This window comes from Ylistrum balloti, unplaced genomic scaffold (assembly GCF_031769215.1).
Source record: "Ylistrum balloti isolate Yb309-2 unplaced genomic scaffold, AGI_CSIRO_Ybal_v1 Utg370948, whole genome shotgun sequence".
NCBI classification, from domain to species: domain Eukaryota; kingdom Metazoa; phylum Mollusca; class Bivalvia; order Pectinida; family Pectinidae; genus Ylistrum; species Ylistrum balloti.
Window position 1 is genome coordinate 687,501 of NW_026782534.1, and position 23,967 is coordinate 711,467.

The 23,967-nt window shown below is 34.0% G+C and overlaps 3 protein-coding genes across 4 annotated transcripts in view; 2 read left to right on the forward strand and 1 right to left on the reverse strand.

Annotated features, from left to right (window-relative positions):
- The window catches only part of LOC132559674 (unconventional prefoldin RPB5 interactor-like), a 13,220-nt gene extending 4,266 nt beyond the window's left edge, over nucleotides 1-8,954 (reverse strand). Inside the window, exons 1-8 of the mRNA XM_060224291.1 lie at nucleotides 8,847-8,954; nucleotides 8,126-8,204; nucleotides 7,054-7,189; nucleotides 5,226-5,317; nucleotides 4,645-4,705; nucleotides 4,156-4,327; nucleotides 2,435-2,588; nucleotides 1,116-1,328 (exon numbers count right to left, since the gene is read on the reverse strand). Coding sequence (XP_060080274.1) covers nucleotides 1,116-1,328; nucleotides 2,435-2,588; nucleotides 4,156-4,327; nucleotides 4,645-4,705; nucleotides 5,226-5,317; nucleotides 7,054-7,189; nucleotides 8,126-8,204; nucleotides 8,847-8,926 — 987 coding nt within the window. The 5' untranslated portion in view covers nucleotides 8,927-8,954. The remainder of the gene's footprint in view (nucleotides 1-1,115; nucleotides 1,329-2,434; nucleotides 2,589-4,155; nucleotides 4,328-4,644; nucleotides 4,706-5,225; nucleotides 5,318-7,053; nucleotides 7,190-8,125; nucleotides 8,205-8,846) is intronic.
- A 199-nt stretch (nucleotides 8,955-9,153) lies between these two features.
- On the forward strand, nucleotides 9,154-17,709 carry LOC132559660 (large ribosomal subunit protein uL3m-like). The gene is made up of 9 exons (XM_060224276.1): nucleotides 9,154-9,251; nucleotides 10,601-10,807; nucleotides 12,296-12,386; nucleotides 12,577-12,702; nucleotides 13,430-13,529; nucleotides 13,834-13,894; nucleotides 14,040-14,148; nucleotides 14,422-14,499; nucleotides 16,047-17,709. The coding sequence occupies exons 1-9, from the start codon at nucleotides 9,154-9,156 to the stop codon at nucleotides 16,287-16,289; spliced, it is 1,113 nt and encodes a 370-aa protein (XP_060080259.1). The 3' UTR covers nucleotides 16,290-17,709.
- Nucleotides 17,710-20,549: 2,840 nt separating this feature from the next.
- Nucleotides 20,550-22,481, forward strand: LOC132559678 (uncharacterized). Of its 2 annotated transcripts, none has more exons than XM_060224295.1 (2): nucleotides 20,550-20,630; nucleotides 21,874-22,481. In XM_060224295.1, the coding sequence occupies exon 2, from the start codon at nucleotides 21,893-21,895 to the stop codon at nucleotides 22,454-22,456; it is 564 nt and encodes a 187-aa protein (XP_060080278.1). In that variant the 5' UTR covers nucleotides 20,550-20,630; nucleotides 21,874-21,892; the 3' UTR covers nucleotides 22,457-22,481. The 2 variants fall into 2 exon arrangements, with proteins under 2 accessions (XP_060080278.1, XP_060080279.1); XM_060224296.1 differs by lacking the exon at nucleotides 20,550-20,630 and adding an exon at nucleotides 20,737-20,782.
- The last annotated feature ends 1,486 nt before the right edge of the window (nucleotides 22,482-23,967 follow it).

Sequence of the window (23,967 nt, forward strand, 5' to 3'; positions counted from 1 at the left end):
TCTCTCTCTTTATATATATATATTCTCACCATAGGACCTTGACCTCTATAAACTCACCATAGGACCTTGTGCTCTCTCTATCTTTATATATATATATATATATATACTAACCATAGGACCTTGTGCTCTCTTTCTCTCTCTCTTTATATATATATATATACTAACCATAGGACCATGTGTTCTCTCTCTCTTTATATATGTATACTCTCTATAGGACCTTGACCTCTATATACACACCATAGGACCTTGACCTCTATATATATTCACCAAAGGACCTTGTGCTCTCTCTATCTATCTTTATATATATATATATATATATATATATATACTAACCATAGGACCTTGTGCTCTCTTTCTCTCTCTCATTATATATATATATACTCACCATAGGACCTTGTGCTCTCTTTCTCTCATTATATATATATATACTCACCATAGGACCTTGTGCTCTCTTTCTCTGTCTCATTATATATATATATATACTCACCATAGGACCTTGTGCTCTCTTTCTCCCTCTCTTTATATATATATATACTCACCATAGGACCTTGTGCTCCCTTTCTCTCTCTCTTTATATATATATATTCTCACCATAGGACCTTGACCTCTATAAACTCACCATAGGACCTTGTGCTCTCTCTATCTTTATATATATATATATACTAACCACAGGACCTTGTGCTCTCTTCTCTCTCTCTCTTTATATATATATATATACTAACCATAGGACCATGTGTTCTCTCTCTCTTTATATATGTATACTCTCTATAGGACCTTGACCTCTATATACACACCATAGGACCTTGACCTCTATATATATTCACCAAAGGACCTTGTGCTCTCTCTCCCTTTATATATACTCACCATAGGACCTTGACCTCTATGTACTCACCAAAGGACCTTGACCTCTGTATACCCACCATAGAACCTTGACCTCTATATACGCACCGAAGGACTTTGTGCTCTCTCTCTTTATATATATATACTCACCATAAGACCTTGACCTCTATATACGCACCAAAGGACTTTGTGCTCTCTCTCTTTATACATATATACTCACCAGAAGACCTTGACCTCTATATACCCGCCAGAGGACCTTGCCTTAATATACTCACCACTGGACCTTGAGCTATTCCTCGCTTTTGTCTGCTCTCCTCTGGAGTGACATCTTCCTTCATTTTTACCTTTTTCTTCAATCGTACTTTCTGTTGCTCATCTTTTGTATTGGGTTTCATTATAGATTTTGGTTTTGTTTCACAGAACTGTCTGTAAATGTCTCTTGGACTTTCAATTTTATCAGAGTTTTCCTTTTCTTCTGATTCATCCACCTGAATGCCAAAAGAATATCAATAGTATTCAGTGAAGTGACTGCAGCCAAACACAAATATTACCTACATCAATACATCTCAGGAACTAATTCTGATGCACTGAGATGAGTCCTGCAAAGACAAGATAATCTGATAAAACTAGTAAGGAAATCAGAAATAGGACTAAATACATTACTGCAGTTTCCTTTCATAATGGCTAAAACATTATATTTGATGTTTTATATCAGTAACTGTCATCAACTTCATACGGAAATAGATTTTAGCAGATAAGATAACTACATCAAATATGAAGACACTTAAAAATCTTTTAGAACACCTCAGTCAAGATACAACAGGGAGGTAACTCTTAAGTAAAAGGGGTTAATATAGTGGTTAAAATTACAAAAGGGACATAACTCTTTATGTTTAAAAGAAGGACATAATTGTTCAGTAACAAGTGTACACAATATGGTTGTTAAAATTACAACAGGGATACATCTCTCAGTACAGGGTTTAAATTTTATAACAGTTAAAATTACAACAGGGACAAAACTCTTTAGCGATGGGTCTAAACACAGAATCTGATTTCAGACATGCATTTATTAAATAACTAGGAAAACACAATTCATATCATGCTAATTAAGCCTACAAAAGTTGAAAGAAATTGGTAATATCTTAGAGAGGAGATCGGGACAAGATCATGATTATGAAAACAGCAAGGGTCAGTAACTCTTCCAAATACAGTCAAATCATACTGCTGTTCAGGAAAATACAATTTCATGTCGTGATGATTAAGCCTTTAAAGTTTGAAACTGGTGGAAAACAGAAAGGAGATCTACATAAAAAATCAATATTACAAAAAAAAGCAGTATATTTTCCAGTCAAATCAAACTGTTGTTCAAGCAAATAAAACTTTATGTCATGAAAGTTAGAAAAAAGACTGGTTGAAAACTTTGGGGGATCTCCAGACAAATGAATTTTTACGACAAATCGATGCATGCCATACCATAATATGTCCTATCAAACTTTTTGACGGCCATGTAAAAAGAACAACTGTAAGAAATATTTCAGTGTTTCAGTCAAAAAAATAACTGATTAAACAGCTCCTTCAGTAATATTGAATTGACCTTGGTGTGTGTGAAAGTTATCCGTGAGGATCCCTCATGTTCACTGTCATCTGAGGTGGATAAGGAACTCTCATCCTCTTCTTCATCCTCCTCCTCCTCATCATCATCACTTTGTGGGGGTAGAGAGAGTTTGATCTCATCCTCCATGTCCAGCCTAAGATAGATAAACCCTGGATTGATAAGATGTATCTTCTACTGTTGAACATATCAGTCAGTGCTTCTAACAACTACAACTCACTTCTAATTCACACCAGCTATTTTAGTAGGTAAAGCAGGTGAAGATCACAGGTGTGTGGTTCCATGATTAAATCATGCACTTCATATTTCTAAGGATACATCACAGAATGTCATATGTTCTCCTGTTTGTATCCATGGGCAAGATACTTCACCGTAGTTGCCCTGGAGAGCGTGCAGCGAGTCTGCCTAATATCTTGTGAGGTAGCTACCAGTTACTATAAGGAGATCCTGTCACCAAGTGACCCTGATTCATTGGGCAACAAACCAAGTAAACAAACTTATTGACAAAGATTAAGACACACAGTCCAAAATCTGTCATTTATCATTCAATTGAGATATCAGTAGAACAACATTGGTAAAACATGTTTGAAGGTCCAATGTTTTAATCACATGTTCTGTGTTCCCTTTTTCATGATTATTCTTATTATCAAATACACTGTACTCTTTTTTCACAAAGTTTGTTTATTATACCATTCTGTGAAAAGCCAAGGCGCTTTAGGTAATGTCTCCGTGCAGAAACTGATGGCACAAAGAAACAACCATGACATCACAAACTGGTTTGTTTCCGATGAAACACAAACAGCTATAGGTACGGAGCATTGAACCACACACCTCAGATCTTCACCTGGGGTTATGTAGGCTTAAATCAGTTACTAGTCAAGAGATCCAAGAGGGATCTTGGCCCTAACCATCATCTGATCTTTATCTATTTTAAGACTTTTCCCTTCTTTTCTCTCCTCTGTGAAATTTGAATATTCCTTCTAAGAAATACAGATGAGAATGTTGAACTGCCAAATCCCACATTTTAGTTTTCTGATCAGTCCCAAAGTCAGAAAGACACAACTACTGACCATGGGGACCTATATACAAAATTTGAAAAAAGATCAATCAAGTATTTCTCAAGAAATGGTGATAACAAACTTTCATTGTCAAAAACAAGATGGCTGTCTGTAGGCCATTTTGTTTTTCTGGTAAATCTCAAAATCAGATGGGCACAACTCGGAACCCAAGGAAACTTACATATGAAATTTGAGAAAGATCCATCTTGCATTTCTCAAAAAATAGCCATAACAAATTTTCATTGTCAAAATCCAAGCTGACTGTCTGTCTACAATTTTGTTTTTATGATCAGTCTCAAAATCAAATGAGCATAACCAGGGACACTGAAATCTGAGAAGTATCCAGCTAGAAAGTTTTAAGAAATAGTAATAGTAACTTTCATTATCAAAATTCAAAATGACTATCTGTCAGTCATTATCTTTTTCTGATCAGTTTCAAAATTAAATGGACACAACTAGGGACAAAGAGGTACCGACATGAAATTTCAGGAAGATCCATCCAGTACATCTCAAGAAATAGTGATAACAGGAATTGTTTACAGCTGGATAACAGACTTACAGATATAGGGTGATTTCAAGCAGGATCATATCAGTCACCACATAAACTAGGGTTTTATCAGTTGACACTAGATAAATAAACATTACATTTGTAACTCATTTCCTTCTGCTTCTATCCGCTCAAGTTCGTCCAGCCTCTCCCAGAGCTGCTCATCAGTCATTGGCTTTTCCTGACCTTCTGACCTGTCTTGGAATCCACTGCTCTTTCTGGGTCCTTGTTTCTTTTTCTTCAGGTCCTGAACCCTTTTCCTATGTTGTTCTATAAATGGAATTTACCAAAATCAAGAACTTTAAACACTACTTAATATCAACATTACTAGGAGGTAGATACCATGTACTCCTGAAAACTTATTGCAGTCAAAGTATTATCAAGTAGACAGAGTAGTAAACTGTGTATAGAGTACAGTCACATACAGGACAATAATAGCTCCACAAAGTTAATGTTTAATGCTATGGAACATACCATTTATTTTGAATACCTGATCACTTTCTTTTGAAATATGAATCCCTGATCACTTTCTTTTGAAATATAAGACAAATGAATTACTAGCTGTGTGATGCATGTGGAAGACTCACCTCTCCAGAGACTCTCCTTCTCCTCGTCATACTCCTCTGTAATATCTACAACGCCTTGTTCCTGATGACATGACAACATGGAAATTCTATAATCACAATGGTAAGACATATCATTTTACACAATCATTTAACATACCACCTACTTGACTGAATATTTGGTTACTCACTTGGTGGATGATTTCTCCAACAATCTAGGACTAAAGTAATGGTATAAGAGTGAAGACAAATCCATTCCATATCAAGGTTTATTCTATCTTCTAGAGCTGGTTGCCGCCCTGTTTCAGCCTTAACTAGGCTGACATCAGGGCAAAGTTTACATGATAAACAGTTACATGTGACCATGACCTCCACTGTCACTCCTAACCACATTTAACTGTTTACCATGTAAGCCGAGCCCTGAAGTATTGAGTGCGGTATTGTTGGCCGTAAGATAAGTCAGTCTTAAAGGAGTGATCTTGATACAATGGGTGTTCTTCTTCACACCTCTAATAACAAATTTATTTATGTCTGAACAATTTGTAATTTCACTAATAAACTTTCTAAGATATTTGTAACTTTTTTTTTGTCAATAAAAGTGTTACCTCGACAGACTTTGTAAGATCTGTAGTAAATTCCAGTCTTGGTGACAAAATCTTTCTCTGTTGCTTCAATCCATCTAACTGAGACTCAACATCTGTAAAATAAAACATCAACATGTTGTAAAAGCCCTATACAATAAAATAAATCTAATAAGTTTAAATGTAACACAAATTTCATAGGGCAATAAACCTAGCAAACAAAACAACATTGTATATATCTGACTAAACACATCAAGATTATTAGGGCTTTTCATGGTGACCTAATGTTATTTGTTATTCACAGCCTGCAAAGTATAATATGATAAAAAAAAAATATGGATTGAATGTGTTCCTGAAATATTTTCAAGAAGGTTAAAAAACCAATATGGCCACCATGATGTCAAAGGTCAAAATCACAACAAGGCTATAACTCCAAAACCATTGATTATACAGGTATTATGCAATTACATTTATTTGTTGGTAACCTAAGTGGCTTACATTTTGTCACTTATATGTTTTTACAAAAGTAGGTCAAATGAAGTTCTTTAAAAGTGGTTCAAGAGACCACGAGCAGTGATATTTGATCAGTAGCATATTGTGAACAATGTGCTATCAATTCTTTTATGTAATTATTGTATGAAATGTCAACTTTCAATTTTTGGTAGGGATCAAATTTCAAAAGCATTATCTTTAAAAATCTTCTTTTAAAGTTCTATTAAGTCTAGTGTCTTTAAATTTCATATGTAAGGTGCCTAGGTGATTGCTATCAAAGTTATGAAAATGAATGACCTTTGTCACACCTTCAAGGTCATAGGGATCAAATGTCTTAAAATTTTTTAATGACTTCTCCATAATAACCAAGAGACTTGTGACAATGTTATTTGGTCAATGGTATACTGTTCTGCTTACAGTTGCTATCAAAAGTAGTCAAAAAATATTGTGTGAAGAGACAACTTTCAGTTTGCAGTAGAGGTCAAAGTTCAAAGTGCTTTTTTGTATAAAAATCTTTAAAAATCATTTTTTCAAATTCTTTGAGGTCTAGCATCTTGATAATTGATATGTAAGATGTCTAAATGATTGGCTATCAAAGTTGTGAAAAGAAATGACCTTGACCCACTTTTAAGGTCAAATGGGTTTAATGTCTTATTTCAATGACTTCTCAATAAAAACAAAGAGGCACAGGACAATGATATGTGTTATAGCATATAAGAATCAGTGATTGTTGATTGAAATAATAAATGAAGTGTCAAAGGTCATCATTCAGACAGAGGTCAAATTTAGAAAGTGTTTCTTTGGGTAACACACGCAAAGGTCTAGAGTCTTGATATGTAATTGATAAAGTGCCCAAATGATTGTGCATCAAGTTTATGGAAATGGCTGACCTCTTGGTACTAATTTCAATAAAGGTGAAAAGCTCATCAAATTGTTTGTTAACAATTTCTAGATTTAACTGTAATTTTATTTCCAGGATACTTCCTACATACACGCAAAGAATATAAAATTGTGATGTGGTATTCTTAAATACACTGTGATCCAACAGAGGAAAATGTTTATCACAACACATCTGAATAAGAAGCTAAATGGGTCTACATGGATCAGCTGATATTCAATTTTCATTACAAATATATTAGCAGGTGCACCAGTGGCATTAACAATGGGGACATACAATCAATTTTAACCAATTACTACAACAAATTTTAGCTTCTTACCCTTTGCCCTTCATGCCAGATGAGCTAAAACTTCAGTGGAAAACACTGAGCGTGTTGTTATTAAGTACGTGTTATTACTGAGTACATTTATTAGTATAATACATTGTCATATCAGTTTTTTTTTCAGACATACATATAACTACCTTTCAAACGACGGTCTACAATGGCAGCTGCCTGCTTAGCAGAACGCTCCACAAACCAATTATCTCCCAGCAATACCAAAACTTCATTTGTGTGTACCAATTTTCCTGGCATGAACGCCAACGAACCAAATGGAACCTGAAAGGGTCATTGAACAGTACAATAATTTTCACTTTTATAGGCAGTATTTTTTAAGATAAATCAGTACAAATGAAATTTGACTCCTCTGACCTGGAACATAAGACAAGATTACTTGTAGAAAACAATGTTTTGTCTTTTTCTGTTTCTCTTGTTTGTTTGTCTGTTTTTTTTTGGTTTAAATTTACCCTTTAGTTAAGTTCTTCAAAAGATCAATATGATACTGGGTAACCTTTAGTCATCATTTCTATTTTCTTCATAGCACTGCATGTCAGAAAGTCATTGGTAACATATTATGACAGCATCACTTTCAATTTTCATCTCCAGCACTCAACATGAAAGCAAGCAATAGTGTTTCAATAACAAGATCTTGTATTATAACCTTTTTCCTTGTCTCCTTAGCATTTTTCATGCGAGATCTTGTCAGTGAGAATTTTATATCAACTTACCATACTTCATGTGAGACTTTGTCAAGAAGTGTTTTAAGTCTACTGATTATTACATTATGCAAAACCTTGTCAGGAAGGGTTTTTAAGTCTACTTACTATACTTCATGTGAGAATTTCTCCATCATACTACTCCAGGGGTTACCATCACTTTTGCTCTCTGTATCCCTAGAACATGTCATGGCAATGTGTGACACCTTGTGCACAAGACAAAAAGACTAATTTGATCCTTTGATGTACATCAAACCAATCTTTAGGTTGCATAACTTTTTATTGTAATGGCGTTGAAGTTGGGTGTTGCTATTTGGTAATCTTCAATAGGAGTATACAATGTGTGATTGGTCAGTTTGTTTCCCCAGGGACCGATCAAATCACTTCAATTAAGCTTCAGTTTCAGTGAAGTGTTCAACAGATACTTAGAGCGAAAGTGATCGTAACTCCTGGAGTACAGAGGATGGACTTTTTCAGGAGGAATTTTAAGTGTACTTACCATTACATCATGAGAGACCTTGTCAGGAAGGGTTTTAAGTCTACTTTTTAAAGCAACATAATCTGACTTGAACTGCTCCCTGAAAAATAATGTACGCATTTTAAATTCTGCCATTTTTGACTCAGTAAATTTCAGAAAAGTTTAAGCTGAATGCCACATGTATAACTTGAGAAGTTTTATGTATGAAAATTCACACATGGCGGACAGGATACTGTGCACTACAACAAATTATACACGTTGACAATTTATATATTGTTAGATATGACTTGATTCCGTTTATGTAGCCAATAGTCATATTTGACTATATACAATATATGGTGCCAAGAGTTCAGATTTGACTATTTACAACATACATAACCAAGAGTTCAGATTTGATTATTTACAACATACATAACCAATAGTCAGATTTGACTAGGTAATGTATCTAATATCTGATAATTTAGCCAGATTTGTTGTTACTCCAATATTCAACAATGGAAAATTAAATAGGGTAGCTTAGTTAAGAGAAACTAGATATGTGTATGTAGTATGGTTGTGTACCTATGTGTTTGTCTGAAAAGGTTGCATTCGCTTTATGTCCCGTACCAACTGTTTACTAGTACAATGTATAATGTTATTGACTAAATATGAATGCTCTGCGGTGGTATTCCAAGGTTTAAGTTCTTTGACATTTGCAATCTTTGTCATTCGATATAAAATGAAGCAATGTGCAATACATCACCATTTTTCTAATTTGATGTTTGTTTCTTGTATTGCTTTCTCTTGCTCTTCCTTCAAACGTGAGAATTGTCTCTGGCTCATTTCTTAACGTTACACCCTGTAAACTTTTCGCCCATGCTGTACGTCGCTTAAGTAGTAGAAAAATATCTTTAAATGGACATTTTGTAAAACCAAATAGACATATACAAGCACGAAAATAACAATTTTATAAATAAAAGATGACAAAAATACAAAGCTACAATCTAGATGTAATTGATTGTTTAAGGATAGTTGAAGTTGATTTTGTTGTATGTAAGCGGTAAATGGCAATGGCGGCCTCCATGGTAAAAGGTGGACATGTACTCGCTACTGCGTCTAATTGTATTTTTCAATGCATTTTGTTTAAAGATGCACTGACAACATCTAGGTACTGTATCAATATAACCGTGCGCATTATCAGTTTGTATATTTGGGGATTACGATAATGTAAATGGGTGATCTTGGACTGACAAATGTCCTTGAGTTATCCTCATGGCATTGGTTTCGGACCCTTCACTATTTCGTTGCGTTCTTGACTGTCGTGTTATGTTGTCGAATTCATAAAAATAAGGATTTTTTTTAAACAATACTTGCCTTTTATGAAAAATGTTTAACGAAATATTCAGTAATTTAATAAACTTCTATCAATGATAAGCGCAGTGGTAACACACTCGCCTTTCACCTAGCCGACCCGGGTTCGATTCCCGGAACGGACGTGATAAGGTAAATTTGCGTATGGGTTTTATACATCCGGGCCAACAAGAGTGATTAGTATAAGTTGACATAACTTGTTTCGCAATTGTTGTAAGTTTATATTATATTTATATAATGATAAGCCCCCAAAATAAGAAACCTATTATAGAGCCTAATTGTAAACTAGAATGTTAGGGTTTTTTTTATCAAACCAAACTAACCTATTACACGCCAATTTGGGGTTTCCATATATAAAAGTTGCATTGATTTATACCAAGGTAAATACAGTTTTCACTGAAACTTTCAAAAAGTATAGGCTACTTGGAAACATTATGTATCATATGGACATCGGTTTCGCACCGCTATGAACGGCCATATTGTCTATCCATATCAAATGCATGAAATTGCACCAGGATAACATGGTTGCTGTGACATGTCACACTTCCAGAAAGAATGAAAAAAGTGATTAAAAACCATTAACTTTAAGATATTATGTGTTAATATTCCATTGACAGATTCAGTCTGTGTATGTTTTCTTAATATACATTTTAAAATGTGGATAATTTTTTCTGTTTTTCAATAAAGTTAGAGTGTCTAGAATGTTTAGTTCTTCCATCCGTACCACAAACTGTAGTCATTAAATCTCTTGTAATTGCAACTCCTTATTTTCATTCATGGTCATTTGATTGCCACCTGTCATTACTGACATCTGACAGTAAATTCTAGAACTTTTGTACATAGAATTTGTGCATTTAGACAAAGAAGGAAATTTTGATGTAATGACACAAAAGTCTGATATTGTCTACAAGGAACTTTTGTTTTTTAGGAGCTGACTAATTCTCTTGGGAAGGCAATAGTCAGTAGAGGTTAATTTTTTTATATGGTCATTAATTAATTTGATGGGATTGTTTTTCTAACTAATTGCTTATATGTAATCCTATTAGATTAAATACTGTTCACTTCACTGTCGAAAGAAGATCAACATTATAACCATAGACAACACTAGATAAACCATAAATATTCAATATGGTTTGTCTTGAACAGGATACTGACCTGCCATCTACAGGTTCGAGAGAGAAGACGTACATGTGCCCCACCAGGTTGGCATGTCAAGAAGAAAACCAATGTATCAACAGAACAGCTGACATGGGAGAACCAACAATTCCTAAAGGAACTAGCAGAAAACAAATTCAAGGAAGTCCCAAGTCCTTTAAAGGAAGACCTCTGGCCTAGAGGAGAATGGGACAAACTGTAAGAGAATATTTACTCACTATTTACCATTATAATAGGATCATTTGATAGGACAACTTAAGGGAACTTTTACTTAATCAAAGTACTGTAAGTACTGAGGACATAAACATCAGAAAAGATTTAAGATATGGCAGATGTGAATGCTGGATATGTTGCAAATGATACACAAAATAAAGTGTTTACACATAAATAAAACCAAACAAAATTGTGAGAGTTAAAGGGATAAAATTACATTACTTGAAATTATGTACATATAACTGAATATTTGGAATAGGCATAAAATATTCATTATATCATAAAGATGAAATATTGTTGATTCACTGGTAAAAAAATTCCATTTGATTTGAAATCTATAGAGGCATATATATGCATTTGGAAGTTTTAGGAAATGATGTTCACCAAGTTGTAACATCACTTGGTAAAAGGTCATCAAATCTTTTCTCGTTAATCTTCAACTTTTTTATAGGCCATAAACAACAGTGTTAGAGAAAGATGTGAATATTGTAGTTTCAAGGTCATGTGAATATTGCAGTTTCAAGGTCATGTGAATATTGCAGTTTCAGGGTCATGTGAATATTGTAGTTTCAAGGGCATGTGAATATTGTAGTTTCAAGGTCATGTGAATATTGTAGTTTCAAGGTCACTGGATCAAACGGTAAATATTTCAAACATTTTTTTCCCCGTAACTCCTTAACCAACACCTTTGTCTTTGTCTGTATCATAAACATCCAGTTCTTGCAAAGTGGCAAGAGAGAAAGTTAAAGACTGTTATACATGAAGAAAGAAAAAATGTAGGATATGTTATTAAAATTTGGAAAGAGAAAATGGAAAGCTTCTCTTTCATGCATAAGTATTTAAGTTTTTCAATGTGTGACTAATTCAACATTCTAATGGGCTTTTTACAGAACAAAGACATTTGTCACAATTTCTACTAAATACTGTAGAAGTAATCAAAGGTTTATTTTAAATAAATACATTTAATTGACATCAAACAACATAGAGATTAGGTAATTTTTTTTCTTTTTTAATAACATTGGACATTAATGGACAAACACATAACTGTAAATGAAAACTGACTTTACTGTGTAACATTACCAAATAGCTAAATGACAAAGGATCAGAAGAAGAGAAGGATAAAGGCAGAAAGAATAAGAATGCTTAAATGGAATTCACAAAGGCAATGAGAAAGTTGATGACGAGGATGTAAATCCATCTGATTTAAATACTAAACATCACCAGGTTACATATAGTTCTATTCATTATATATGGGAAGTGGGTGGAGTATCTATTTATTCACTTACTGAAAAAACCCAAAACAAAACAAGATAATACTGATCCCAACTGAAAATAGCTAATGTTATATTGGCCTGCTTTGGAAGCCAGTCAGTTTAATAGTTACATTAAAACACTTAATCTGAATCATTGCAGAATCAATCAAAATCATCAACAGAAAACCAGTTCATTTCAATTGTGTTGTTTTTTTTTCAGCACACGAAGAACTGGTGTTCTAGGTGTGAAGCTTGGTGTTATTCCACAGTGGGGGAAAAATGGAAAGAAAATTGATGTAACACTGTACCAGGTTAGCCGTTTGATATATCATCAGGCACTTTCGAAATAGCTAAATGTTTTTATCCAAAAGACAAAATGACATGTTACTATCTGTTACCATTCATGTGTCTAAAATTTTTAAACTTCTCAACAATACATTCTTGGAGTAGATATTATAGTAAGACACAGATTTAATGATGATTACAATGTTTCCTTTATAGATAATTGACAACCATGTGATACGATATATACCACCAGAAAAGTTCAGTACATCTATAGGTTGTACTCCATACTGGAGAAAATTTGGTTCTGTTGTTGTCGGAGCTCTGAGTTCATACCCACAGCAGGTAAGTGTTTAGAAAGATGTAATGAATCCCCTTATCCTGGACAGTAACTGTTGTTACTTCTCCGTCACCACAGGAATTGCGCATCTAAATTTGACAGTATATAAATCAGACAAGGACAAAAACAGAGCTTTCAGATGTTAAAATTGTTGTACAAGTGTTGAGAGAATCAGTATATTACTTTAGAATTATTCTATGCTGTGGTACTGATATTTAGAATCAGTGTTCCTGTGGGATTTAACTGTCCCTCCCATAGTCTACAGGTGAAATTATTTCTGGTAAAACAAAACCAAAACCTCATTAGTTGGATACATGCATTTTAAACTTTGGGTAGGCTTTTAATGTCAAATGATTTTCAAGTGTTGAAAGGCATTACTTTGTCATGTTTCTTGAATGTTGATATTGTATCAGTGTTTTGTTGGGATTTTACAATCACCACAAATATTGAATGTTTTGGTTTTATATTTTCATGGATGCTCGAGAGGAATTTTAATTTTAATATTTAGTAAGATTTAAGAATTATATTTAATTTTGCCTCAAAACTTGCTTCTTTTAAGACATCATAGATTTGTCATGTATTTTGTTATTGACAAACACTTCTTATGTATTTCATATTTATTGTAATACTATATGTATATTGTCATGTCAGCTCTCCTAAAGCATTTACTGTGTTTATTGTATGACTGTCAACAGGAAATGTTTCATCAGATGTGATACTATCCTATTACAGTTTAGAAAAGAATACAACAACTTATTTCTGGAGGCAGGCGTACCACCAAAGAGAAAACTAACAAGGTTTTTAGTCACACCAAATGCAGCCATACAGCCAGGCAAGTCCACTTATTTCTTAAATCTTAAAGTGGCCCAAGAATTATCATTGGATATACAGGATATTAAGTATTAAGTCAAATGTCAGTCAAATTCCACCATATTGATTGAGTGGATGATGGCGCTAACACATATATCCTGACATAAAGCACTTGCACTTGTGTTTCCAGGTACCCAATTGTCTATATTCTAACACAAATTACTTGTGTTTCCAGGTACCCAATTGTTTATATTCAAACACAAATTACTTGTGTTTCCAGATACCCCATTGTCTATATTCTAAAATAAAATCACATGTTTTTTCAGGTACTCCATTGTCTGTCATGCACTTTCGTGTTGGAGACTTTGTGGATGTACAAGCTAAGACGTAAGTATCTCTATTATCAATATTTCTTTGAAGGGATGTGATATAGGGAGGGCGGTAAGGGGAGATAATAAGGTAAATGATATCTGAAATTCAAAAACAAAAAAACACAACATCAGTCTTTACATGCTTAAAATTTTACTTTCAGAATTGGTCATGGTTTCCAAGGTGTTGTTAAAAGATGGAAGTTCACAGGAGGTAGGAAATCTCATGGCAACACAAAAGCTATGCGACGTACAGGAGCTATTGGACAACAAGTGAGTCAAATCGAGGATCACAAATAAGGATAAGTGTCGAGCAACAAAGATCAAGCTTCAAAACAGATGTATTGTAGTGACAGTGCCTGTTTTACATAATGGCAGTTTATAAATAAAGGAATGAATATTGTCTTATTTAAAATCATTCATATCTGGAATTTATTTCTTAATTTTTCATCTATGTAAGATGTATATGTTTCTGCATTGTTATCCACATTATGTGAATGAATCTTGGACTATATAGCAGTGCTGACTACATATTTATTTATGAAGGGACATTCACGAGTCATGCCAGGGAAGAAAATGCCGGGACACATGGGAATGGACTGGAATATACAGAAAGGGATAAAAGTAAGTCATTTACAGTAAACACTGGTATATGGCAGGGTATCCAGGATGTCATTTACAGTAAACACTGGTATATATCAGGGTATCCAGGATGTCATTTACAGTAAACACTGGTATATATCAGGGTATCCAGGATGTCATTTACAGTAAACACTGGTATATATCAGGGTATCCAGGATGTCATTTACAGTGTCATTATTTACAGTAAACACTGGTATATATAGGGTATCCAGGGTGTCATTAACAGTAAACACTGGTATATATCAGGGTATCCAGGATGTCATTTACCGTAAACACTGGTATATATCAGGGTATCCAGGATGTCCAGGATGTCATTTACAGTAAACACTGGTATATATCAGGATATCCAGGATGTCATTTACAGTAAACACTGGTATATATCAGGATATCCAGGATGTCATTTACAGTAAACACTGGTATATATCAGGATATCCAGGATGTCATTTACAGTAAACACTGGTATATATTAGGGTATCCAGGGTGTCATTAACAGTAAACACTGGTATATATTAGGGTATCCAGGGTGTCATTAACAGTAAACACTGGTATATATCAGGGTATCCAGGATGTCATTTACAGTAAACACTGGTATATATCAGGGTATCCAGGATGTCATTTACAGTAAACACTGGTATATATCAGGGTATCCAGGATGTACATATATATCAGGGTATCCAGGGTGTCATTAACAGTAAACACTGGTATATATCAGGGTATCCAGGATGTCATTTACAGTAAACACTGGTATATAGCAGGATATCCAGGATGTCATTTACAGTAAACACTGGTATATATTAGGGTATCCAGGGTGTCATTAACAGTAAACACTGGTATATATTAGGGTATCCAGGGTGTCATTAATAGTAAACACTGGTATATATCAGGGTATCCAGGATGTCATTAACTGTAAACACTGGTATATATCAGGGTATCCAGGATGTCATTTACAGTAAACACAGGTATATATCAGGGTATCCAATGACGCTGATATATAGCAGGGATTGACTCCATACAATATAAAAGAATCAATAAGATGTCAGAATAATTTACACTGGACTCTAAGGTCTCACATTTACCATGGGGAGGGGACAACTTTTACTATTGTTGATGTAGGAAAATTACACTTTTGATGTTTTTTGATGATATGTACATGTTGATCCTTGTTCATCTTCTTTTCACTATCTTAATATGGTAGAATTAAAAATCTTCATTCCTGGAATTTTGTAATTTTGAAATTGTAAATTTCATGACCCCATGGTCTCAGATTTCCCCTTGGGGAGGGTATAAAGTTTACAATAGTTTAATAAGACACCATTATGTCATGAATGCTAAGCAATAATGAGTTACAACTTTAGTAAAGCTGAAAAAATAGAATTCTTATTTTCTCTTCTCTATGCTACAAATTCATTCCAATTTTTTCTGTTTGTGAGTTCATTCAGGTGACTATATAGAGCCCTTTGTCTCTTTTTCAACATCAGTTATATTTTTGTTGTTATTGTAGCTGTCATCCTCATCACTCTATATTACAGATACTCAGGATCAACACTAAATACAATGTCCTGTACCTTAAGGGACATCTTCCAGGCCCTGTCCACTGCTACACTAGGATCTACGACACAGCCCTAATGTTTAAGAGAAGAGACAATGTAGATGGACCACCTATGCCCACATTCTTTAGTGAGGATACATCAGAGCAGGTGGAGGAGGAGTATTTTGATGATGAAATTTTCCAGTTTTCATCTCCATCAATAAAATTTGAGAAAGATAAATAGATAAAATCTGTTATGATAGTCAAACAGCTAATCTGTGGATAATGGACGTGAATTCTGTGTAAGGGAGAAGGCAAAGTAACTCTACTGCTGTCTGTACTGATGATTAGTCAGTCAATGTGAAATATCTGTTATGATGCAACACATCATTGGATCTCTCATCACGAAAATGATATTTCATGTGTATTATAGCGTATATATCAAAGAAATGAAATATATCTTACTGAAATGTGACTGTCAACCTGCATTTTAAATTGATTGATGACAAAAAGAATTGTGTGACTTACAACACAAACAGATCAGATTATGTAACAGAACTTTAACATTGCTGTTCCTTAACGAAGCTTATCAGTCTGTGTTTTTTGTAGAGCTATTTCTAAATTACTTCTCTGTAATAAATAAAGACCCAAATATCACAATACAGATTAATTTCAGGAAGGTGATGGAGTTTCATATGATGACCCTACAATAGTGCTAAAACTTTAATTCTCAGGTCAGGAAATTAAAACACTGTAGCACAAAATCATAGTTTATGAGCAACCTTCCGTAATTATGGTAAGTGGGTATATAAATTGCTCTCAGATATTGTGTCATACACTAAGTATACAGCTATAAAGTGGTATATTTTAATGTAGCAAAAATTTGTTGTTCTTTCAGATTGTTTTATTTTGGTCTCTCTAAATATGGGATTTTAATCATCTTTGTATTGAATTCTAGCTCTCAATTTTATCTGTTTTCATTTAATCACTGATTCTTTCGTTAATTTCTTCAAAGTCGTGACAGTTGTTAGGCTGACAGAATAGAACAGGTGTTGTAGTGTATGACTCGCTGTAACTTTATAGTGGTGTTGTAGTGTATGACTCGCTGTAACTTTATAGTGGTGTTGTAGTGTATGACTCGCTGTAACTTTATAGTGATGTTGTAGTGTATGACTCGCTGTAACTTTATAGTGGTGTTGTAGTGTATGACTCGCTGTAACTTTATAGTGGTGTTGTGGTGTATGACTCGCTGTAACTTTATAGTGGTGTTGTGGTGTATGACTCGCTGTAACTTTATAGTGGTGTTGTAGTGTATGACTCGCTGTAACTTTATAGTGATGTTGTAGTGTATGACTCGCTGTAACTTTATAGTGGTGTTGTAGTGTATGACTCGCTGTAACTTTATAGTGGTGTTGTAGTGTATGACTCGCTGTAACTTTATAGTGATGGACAAGTTCAGTGTTACTTAGATCTTCTATGTTCACAAACCTTCAAAACTTAAAATATTAAGATATATTTATACTATGTAGCATATGCTATGACAACAAACACAGCATTGAAGGAATTTTTTATATAGAAATGCTGAATTTTGTGTGATCAATGAAAATTTGTGAGAATGTAAGTTTATGTTGAGTGTAAATTGTTGAAATAAAATATTGATAAAATGATATCTTATTGTTTTTGTTAAATTGTGATGATTCCACACTGTTTGTATTCCAGCTTTGAGATATGGATATTCATTAAACAAGTCTTACAAGTTTTGGTGAAAAAATACATTTCGACAGGTGTTAAAGTCAAAACAGGGGGACAAAATCAAACAGAGGCAGCCATTTTGTTGCACTATTTTCAATTCATGATGTAACCATTGTGTTGGAATTATAATATCACATCAATTCATGACATAACAACATAGTACTTATCATGACATCACAATTGATATCTGATCGGTAGAGTGGATAATGTCAGAAAGAATTTAATTGATGCTTGTAAATGTGTTCAGTATTCTAAATAACTCCATTTATTGTTACGCTAACAAGCACAGCATTAAATAAAATATGCTTACATTCACAGCATTGAATATAACTGCTTCAATGTTCACAGCATTGAATATAACTGCTTCAATGTTCACAGCATTGAATGCATTGAATATAACTGCTTCAATGTTCACAACATTGAATACAACTGCTTCAATGTTCACAGCATTGAATAAAACAACATTAACACACACAACATTGAATATAACTACGCTATCATTCGCAGCATTGAATAAATATGTATGTTTAACAATCACAGCATTGAATAAAATTGTACACTAACACAGGGCTTTGAATAAAATTGTGTTCACAGAATTGTAAAATCAAATGTACAAAGTACCTAATGCAACCATGCCAATGTTCATAGCATTGAATAAAACTGAAAGCTTCTGTCCACAGCATTGAATAAAACTGAAAGCTTCTGTCCACAGCATTGAATAAAACTGAAAGCTTCTGTCCACAGCATTGAATAAAACATTAAATAAAACCATGACTATGCTCACAAACATGTAAGGAATTAAAATAGGCTAACTTTGACAGCATTAAATAAAACATAGCGTTGAATAGAAGTGCACTAAAGAACACAGCATTAAGTAAATCTCCATGCTAATGTAAACATAATTGAATAAAAATGAATACTAATGTACACAACATTGAATAAATCTTGACAAACTTGAACAGAGAATGGAGTGAATAAAAGGTTATCATATGCAGCACTGAATAAAGTGTATACTAATATGACATTGTGTAAACCATAAGAATAACTGACACTACAACTAAACTAATTTTATATCTTGTTTATCTTTCATCACCTCTACTGAAAGGACACTCCAAACACAAAAGGTTCGAACATTACTTCTGAGATATCAATGCCTATGCCAGCAACATCATGAAAGAGTCATAAAGGATTTGTGGATCAGGTTTTCTTTAAACTGGTCAACACATCCCCATGCAAAAAATATGAAATGCCAGAAAACACTTGGTATGACACTTGGAAGGCATCCAATATGGACATCGAAATAGAAAAATTAGTCTTGTCATGGAATCAATCATTCTCAACATCTGTACATTTCTCATTGCGAACTTTAAATGAATTAACATGCACTAGGCATAATGAAAGTACCCATTGTCATAATTCTGAGGAAAAAATTTGGTCATGAAAGCCATGATCAGAATCCCCTACAATGTGGCCCTCGCAGTTATGATGGAGCTTGTGACAGTGGCTAAGCCATTTATAGATACGTGTGAACCCCCAAGCCAAATTTATTCTTTTGCCATTAAACTTTGATGATTATACCATACATCAATCAATTTACCTTTATCAGTTATGATTAAGAAATCAAGCAGGATTGTGATATCAAGGGCTATAATACAAATTATAGAAAATAAAAAAATGCTTCTAGACCATTCAGTGTAGTCAATTATCTTTTAAAGTTGGACCATACCAACACATAAGGAGCATTTTGGCCCTATAACATGTTTATAACAGAGAAAGTCTAAAATAACCATCAGGTACACAAGCAATTCACCTCAGTGTTGCACCCTTCACCAAATCAACTAATAAAAAGCTAATTACACAAATCAGTGGGGGGTTTTGAAGTAAAACCTGCCTATCTATATCATTGGAAAAGGACATCTACAGCAAAATCAAACGAAAATATCTTATCGTTTATTAAAAGTGTTTTTTATCCCTTGTTTGTTTTATTTAAGTTTTTTTTTATTTGTTTTTGTTTTTATTTTCTTCTAATTTGTGAGTTTGTCTTTTTTCACACTGTTTATTCAAATTAATGATATCACTAAATTAATCAATGATATTGATAAGTAACATCCATAGATCATTTGGCCCTGATATGGACACAGACTATATTCAGTTACATGTATATCACTGATACAAATTTATGACATCGCCTGCGGTTTAAAATCTGTTTAATTGATGTCATTAATCAAATGAGTGATTTTACTGGATTAACCTTTTTTTTACCAGTATCATATACTCTATTTTCGATGACATCAACAATAATACAAGTGATTGGTTCACAAAATTATCATTATCTTGGTAATGTATATCAGACATCATTATTCAATTAATGCTTGTGCTAGGATTAACTTGTTTTAAAAACGTTTCAAAGCAAACAATATCAAAGATCACTTTCTGCCCTCTTATTTATTAAAAAAATGATAAGGTAAAAATAAAATCAATAAGCAAAAGACCTTGAAAAACACTCCCAATTGAATAGAAGTGAATATTCAATACTAATTTAGGATTTGTCAGGGATCTTAATTAACTTCTAGTGTGTATTATCAAACTGATTTGTGAAAATAATGATAATAATTAATGATAATGAAAAAAAAACAAAAAAACAAAAAAAACAGCGTTCATTTATCTCCCTGCTACGCGTAGAACCCTTGCCAGTAAAAGTTTCCACTTTGACCTTTTTGACATCACTACGAGCGTGTAGTACTACTGTAGTTTGTGTGATGTTAGACGCGTCGTCCATTGAGGAGGGCAGAGGACAAGGGCTGTTGCAAGTGTCGCTCTAGGCTGAGCAGGGGTAAGTATGGCAACCGACTATTGCCCTCTGTATCATTAGAAAAGAAAGTTCGTTTTTGAAGGGAATAGGAAAGCCTATAACTGTAATGTTGTACAAAACAGAATTATGTACAATAACTGACAGTGTGGATGTCGCCAAATGACAGTAACACGGTAGGGTTTTACTAGTGGTTATTGATTTCTAACTGTGTGAATTTTTAATGAGAAGATAGTGTATTGTCACTATGGTTATAATCAGTTCCATCGATTGTAAAATAAAACTTCTGAAATGTTGATGACATGGAAAATGAAAGTAGGAAATTTACTTCCGTTTTACTCAGACTCCAGCAACGCTTACATGTATCGTATCATCTTTTATCATTGTTTAATGTTATAGAATTTATTGTACGTCTTTCGATTGCATGTCTATCGTCAGCTTTATAGTATAGCAGTGTAACGAGAGGGGTTGTTAGAAAGGAATTGTCCCACTTACCAGCTCTCAAGGCAACTCTCAGTCTGTGATCTGTACATTAATTTATAAATATTATCTTAAAATGTTGCCTTTTGTCAAAATTGTACAGCAGTGTTTTGAGGGCTTGCTAGGTAGCTAGGGTTATTCTAATCACCTGCTCACTGGACTTTTATTTTAGATGCAGACAGGTCCTTTGTCCAATGCAAAAATAAAACCGCGGATAAATAGTCAGAACATTATGGACTAAGCAGTATTCAGAGAACTTGTTAGACTTTCTCATTCACCTGCCCTCTGCACTGCATTTATCATTATCATTTTATTAATATATGACAGTCATAGAAGAAATGTATGGTAAATCCATGCATCAACCATTGTCCTTTGCTAGTGCTTTTAGACTGAAAATCTTTAAATGATACTTTAATGTTAATATTCACATTCTTTATGTTGTTATTATGCTCCTCAAAAAATTGCAAGGAGCATGTAGTTGCCATCTTGATAATATTTACATTTTTTACTGGGACATAGTTGCTTTTGTGAACAATCAAGTACACAACAAGTTATTGTGCTACTTGTCATTTGTTATTATTTTTTTTATTTATGAAGATATATGATAATATCAGATCTTCTATAGCACTAGCTCTTACAGAAAGATTTCACTGATAAATTATTTATGAATACCTGGTACATAAAATATACAAAATGATTTTGGTAATGAAAAAAAAAAAAAAATTAGGGTATTGCATCTATTTTCTTCTACAAACTTGTTTTAATTGTATACTGTTTGGGTTTTCAGATCACGGTTTAGATAGAACATGCCTCGGCAGTTAAGTACCTCACTGTCTGATTTGATGCTGGCTATATCAGCCTTCTATGTATCACACTACTGGTACGGACGTAACTACAACTATGCAGCATTTGGTATGTTCATACAAGCTTGTGCAGCGTCAATGGGGATTTTTCGTTTTGCTATGGAAGAACCACAAGGAACGCTAATTTATAAGGCTCACAAATTATTGTCCTGGTCTGCTGGTGCTGTGGGCGTCCCCATGATCGCACTCATGTTTTGTAATCGATATGGATCATCAGCACTCGCCAATAAGATTTCCATATTTGTTGTGTGTATCCTGCTAGTGGTCAGTTTCCTTCCTCCCAAGAACCGAGAACTTTGCTCACAAGCTGTTTCTGGATTTTCTATCCTCACCATGGCCACCCTGTGTACGTTGAACAAAAACTGGTTTGGGTTTGGAGCATGTTTTGTGTATGCAGCAGCTGGCATTCTCTTTGGTTCTGACGGGACATTGTTGGACATTCCAAAAGTAGACTTCCTTCACTATTTTCTAATTGTAGGTAATACAATGTTTAAATTGGCTCTTTAGTGAAAAAATACAATTTTGAAAACCAGCTATGATATTGTCATGTGTTATCAGCAATTACAGATGTTTTCTTCATAGATATATGTGCAGTGTTCTTTAACAGCACCGAACACACAGCATATGCGAGTTATGGTGACGTAATCTGTGATAATGGAAAAACTGAATAAACATGATCTTCACCTAGGTCACACTCTATATATTTCCAAGGTTAATCTTATTAACATACTGAAGAGGACTTATGAATTATTATCATGATGTCATATCACTTGATTTTATGGGATTGAAAGTTGGGTTTTGCACCTCCATGTTACAGGGGTGAGGGTTGGGTTATATCCCTTTAATATATTTGAATGAGGGTTGGGTAATGCCCCTCTTTTTTTTTATAGGGCTGTGGGTCGGGTTATACCCCTGCATGTACCAGATGAGTGTTTTGTTATACCCCTCCATTTCATTAGCTCACTTGGTCTTAGAACCTTTATTCCATAAGAGATTTTTATCAGACTGCAAACAATCTCAGGACAAATTTGATTTCAACTTTACCATAACTAATTTTAAAAAATCCTTATCAATGTCTTCATTTCTTGAGGAATTTGAACAAAGCCTTATGCTCTGACACTTCTGGATAGTTAGTGTGTCAAATCTGATTTTGCTTATTTTATAAGGTAGCATATGTGATGTCAGTATTAAGGATGTTTCAGTGTGGTAGACCATAATCCTGATTGAATGTTTTAAGAGATAATATGTGTGTTATATGTAAAAATGTTTTCAACTTTCTTGTGTTGTACCAAGTACATTACGATATTCTGTATAGGAGGGACTGTGTTATATTGTATATTACCACAGGGGCCTGTAACAATGGTTATTGCATACCATACAAGCCCTCAGCCTCCTGGAAATATTGTTACAGACCCCTAGGTTATTACATTTGTATACCTTCAGTTGACTAAATTCTCTGTGACAATTATCTTTGATCGTACAATATATTACAAGGACTAGTCTTGTAAATATCTGAAAGCTTACATCAGAGAGAGAACCATTATATCACAGAGGCCTGAAAATGTCTGAAAGCTTACATCAGAGAGAGAACCATTATATCACAGAGGCTTGAAAATGTCTGAAAGCTTACATCAGAGAAAATACCATTATATCGCAGGGGCTTGTAAATGTCTAAAGCTTACATCAGAGAAAATACCATTATATCGCAGGGGCTTGTAAATGTCTGAAAGCTTACATCAGAGAGAGAACCATTATATCACAGAGGCTTGAAAATGTCTGAAAGCTTACATCAGAGAAAATACCATTATATCGCAGGGGCTTGTAAATGTCTAAAGCTTACATCAGAGAAAATACCATTATATCGCAGGGGCTTGTAAATGTCTGAAAGCTTACATCAGAGAAAGTACCATTATATCGCAGGGGCTTGTAAATGTCTGAAAGCTTACATCAGAGAAAATACCATTATATCGCAGGGGCTTGTAAATGTCTGAAAGCTTACATCAGAGAAAGTACCATTA

Bases quoted from the DNA above. Each gene is read 5' to 3' on its own strand.
- LOC132559660 (XM_060224276.1), top strand. From the start codon at position 9,154: ATGGCGGCCTCCATGGTAAAAGGTGGACATGTACTCGCTACTGCGTCT. The intron at 12,703-13,429 runs GTAAGTGTTTAG...ATCCTATTACAG, and splicing joins TGAGTTCATACCCACAGCAG to TTTAGAAAAGAATACAACAA. The intron at 13,530-13,833 runs GCAAGTCCACTT...ATGTTTTTTCAG, and splicing joins AAATGCAGCCATACAGCCAG to GTACTCCATTGTCTGTCATG.
- LOC132559678 (XM_060224295.1), top strand. From the start codon at position 21,893: ATGCCTCGGCAGTTAAGTACCTCACTGTCTGATTTGATGCTGGCTATA.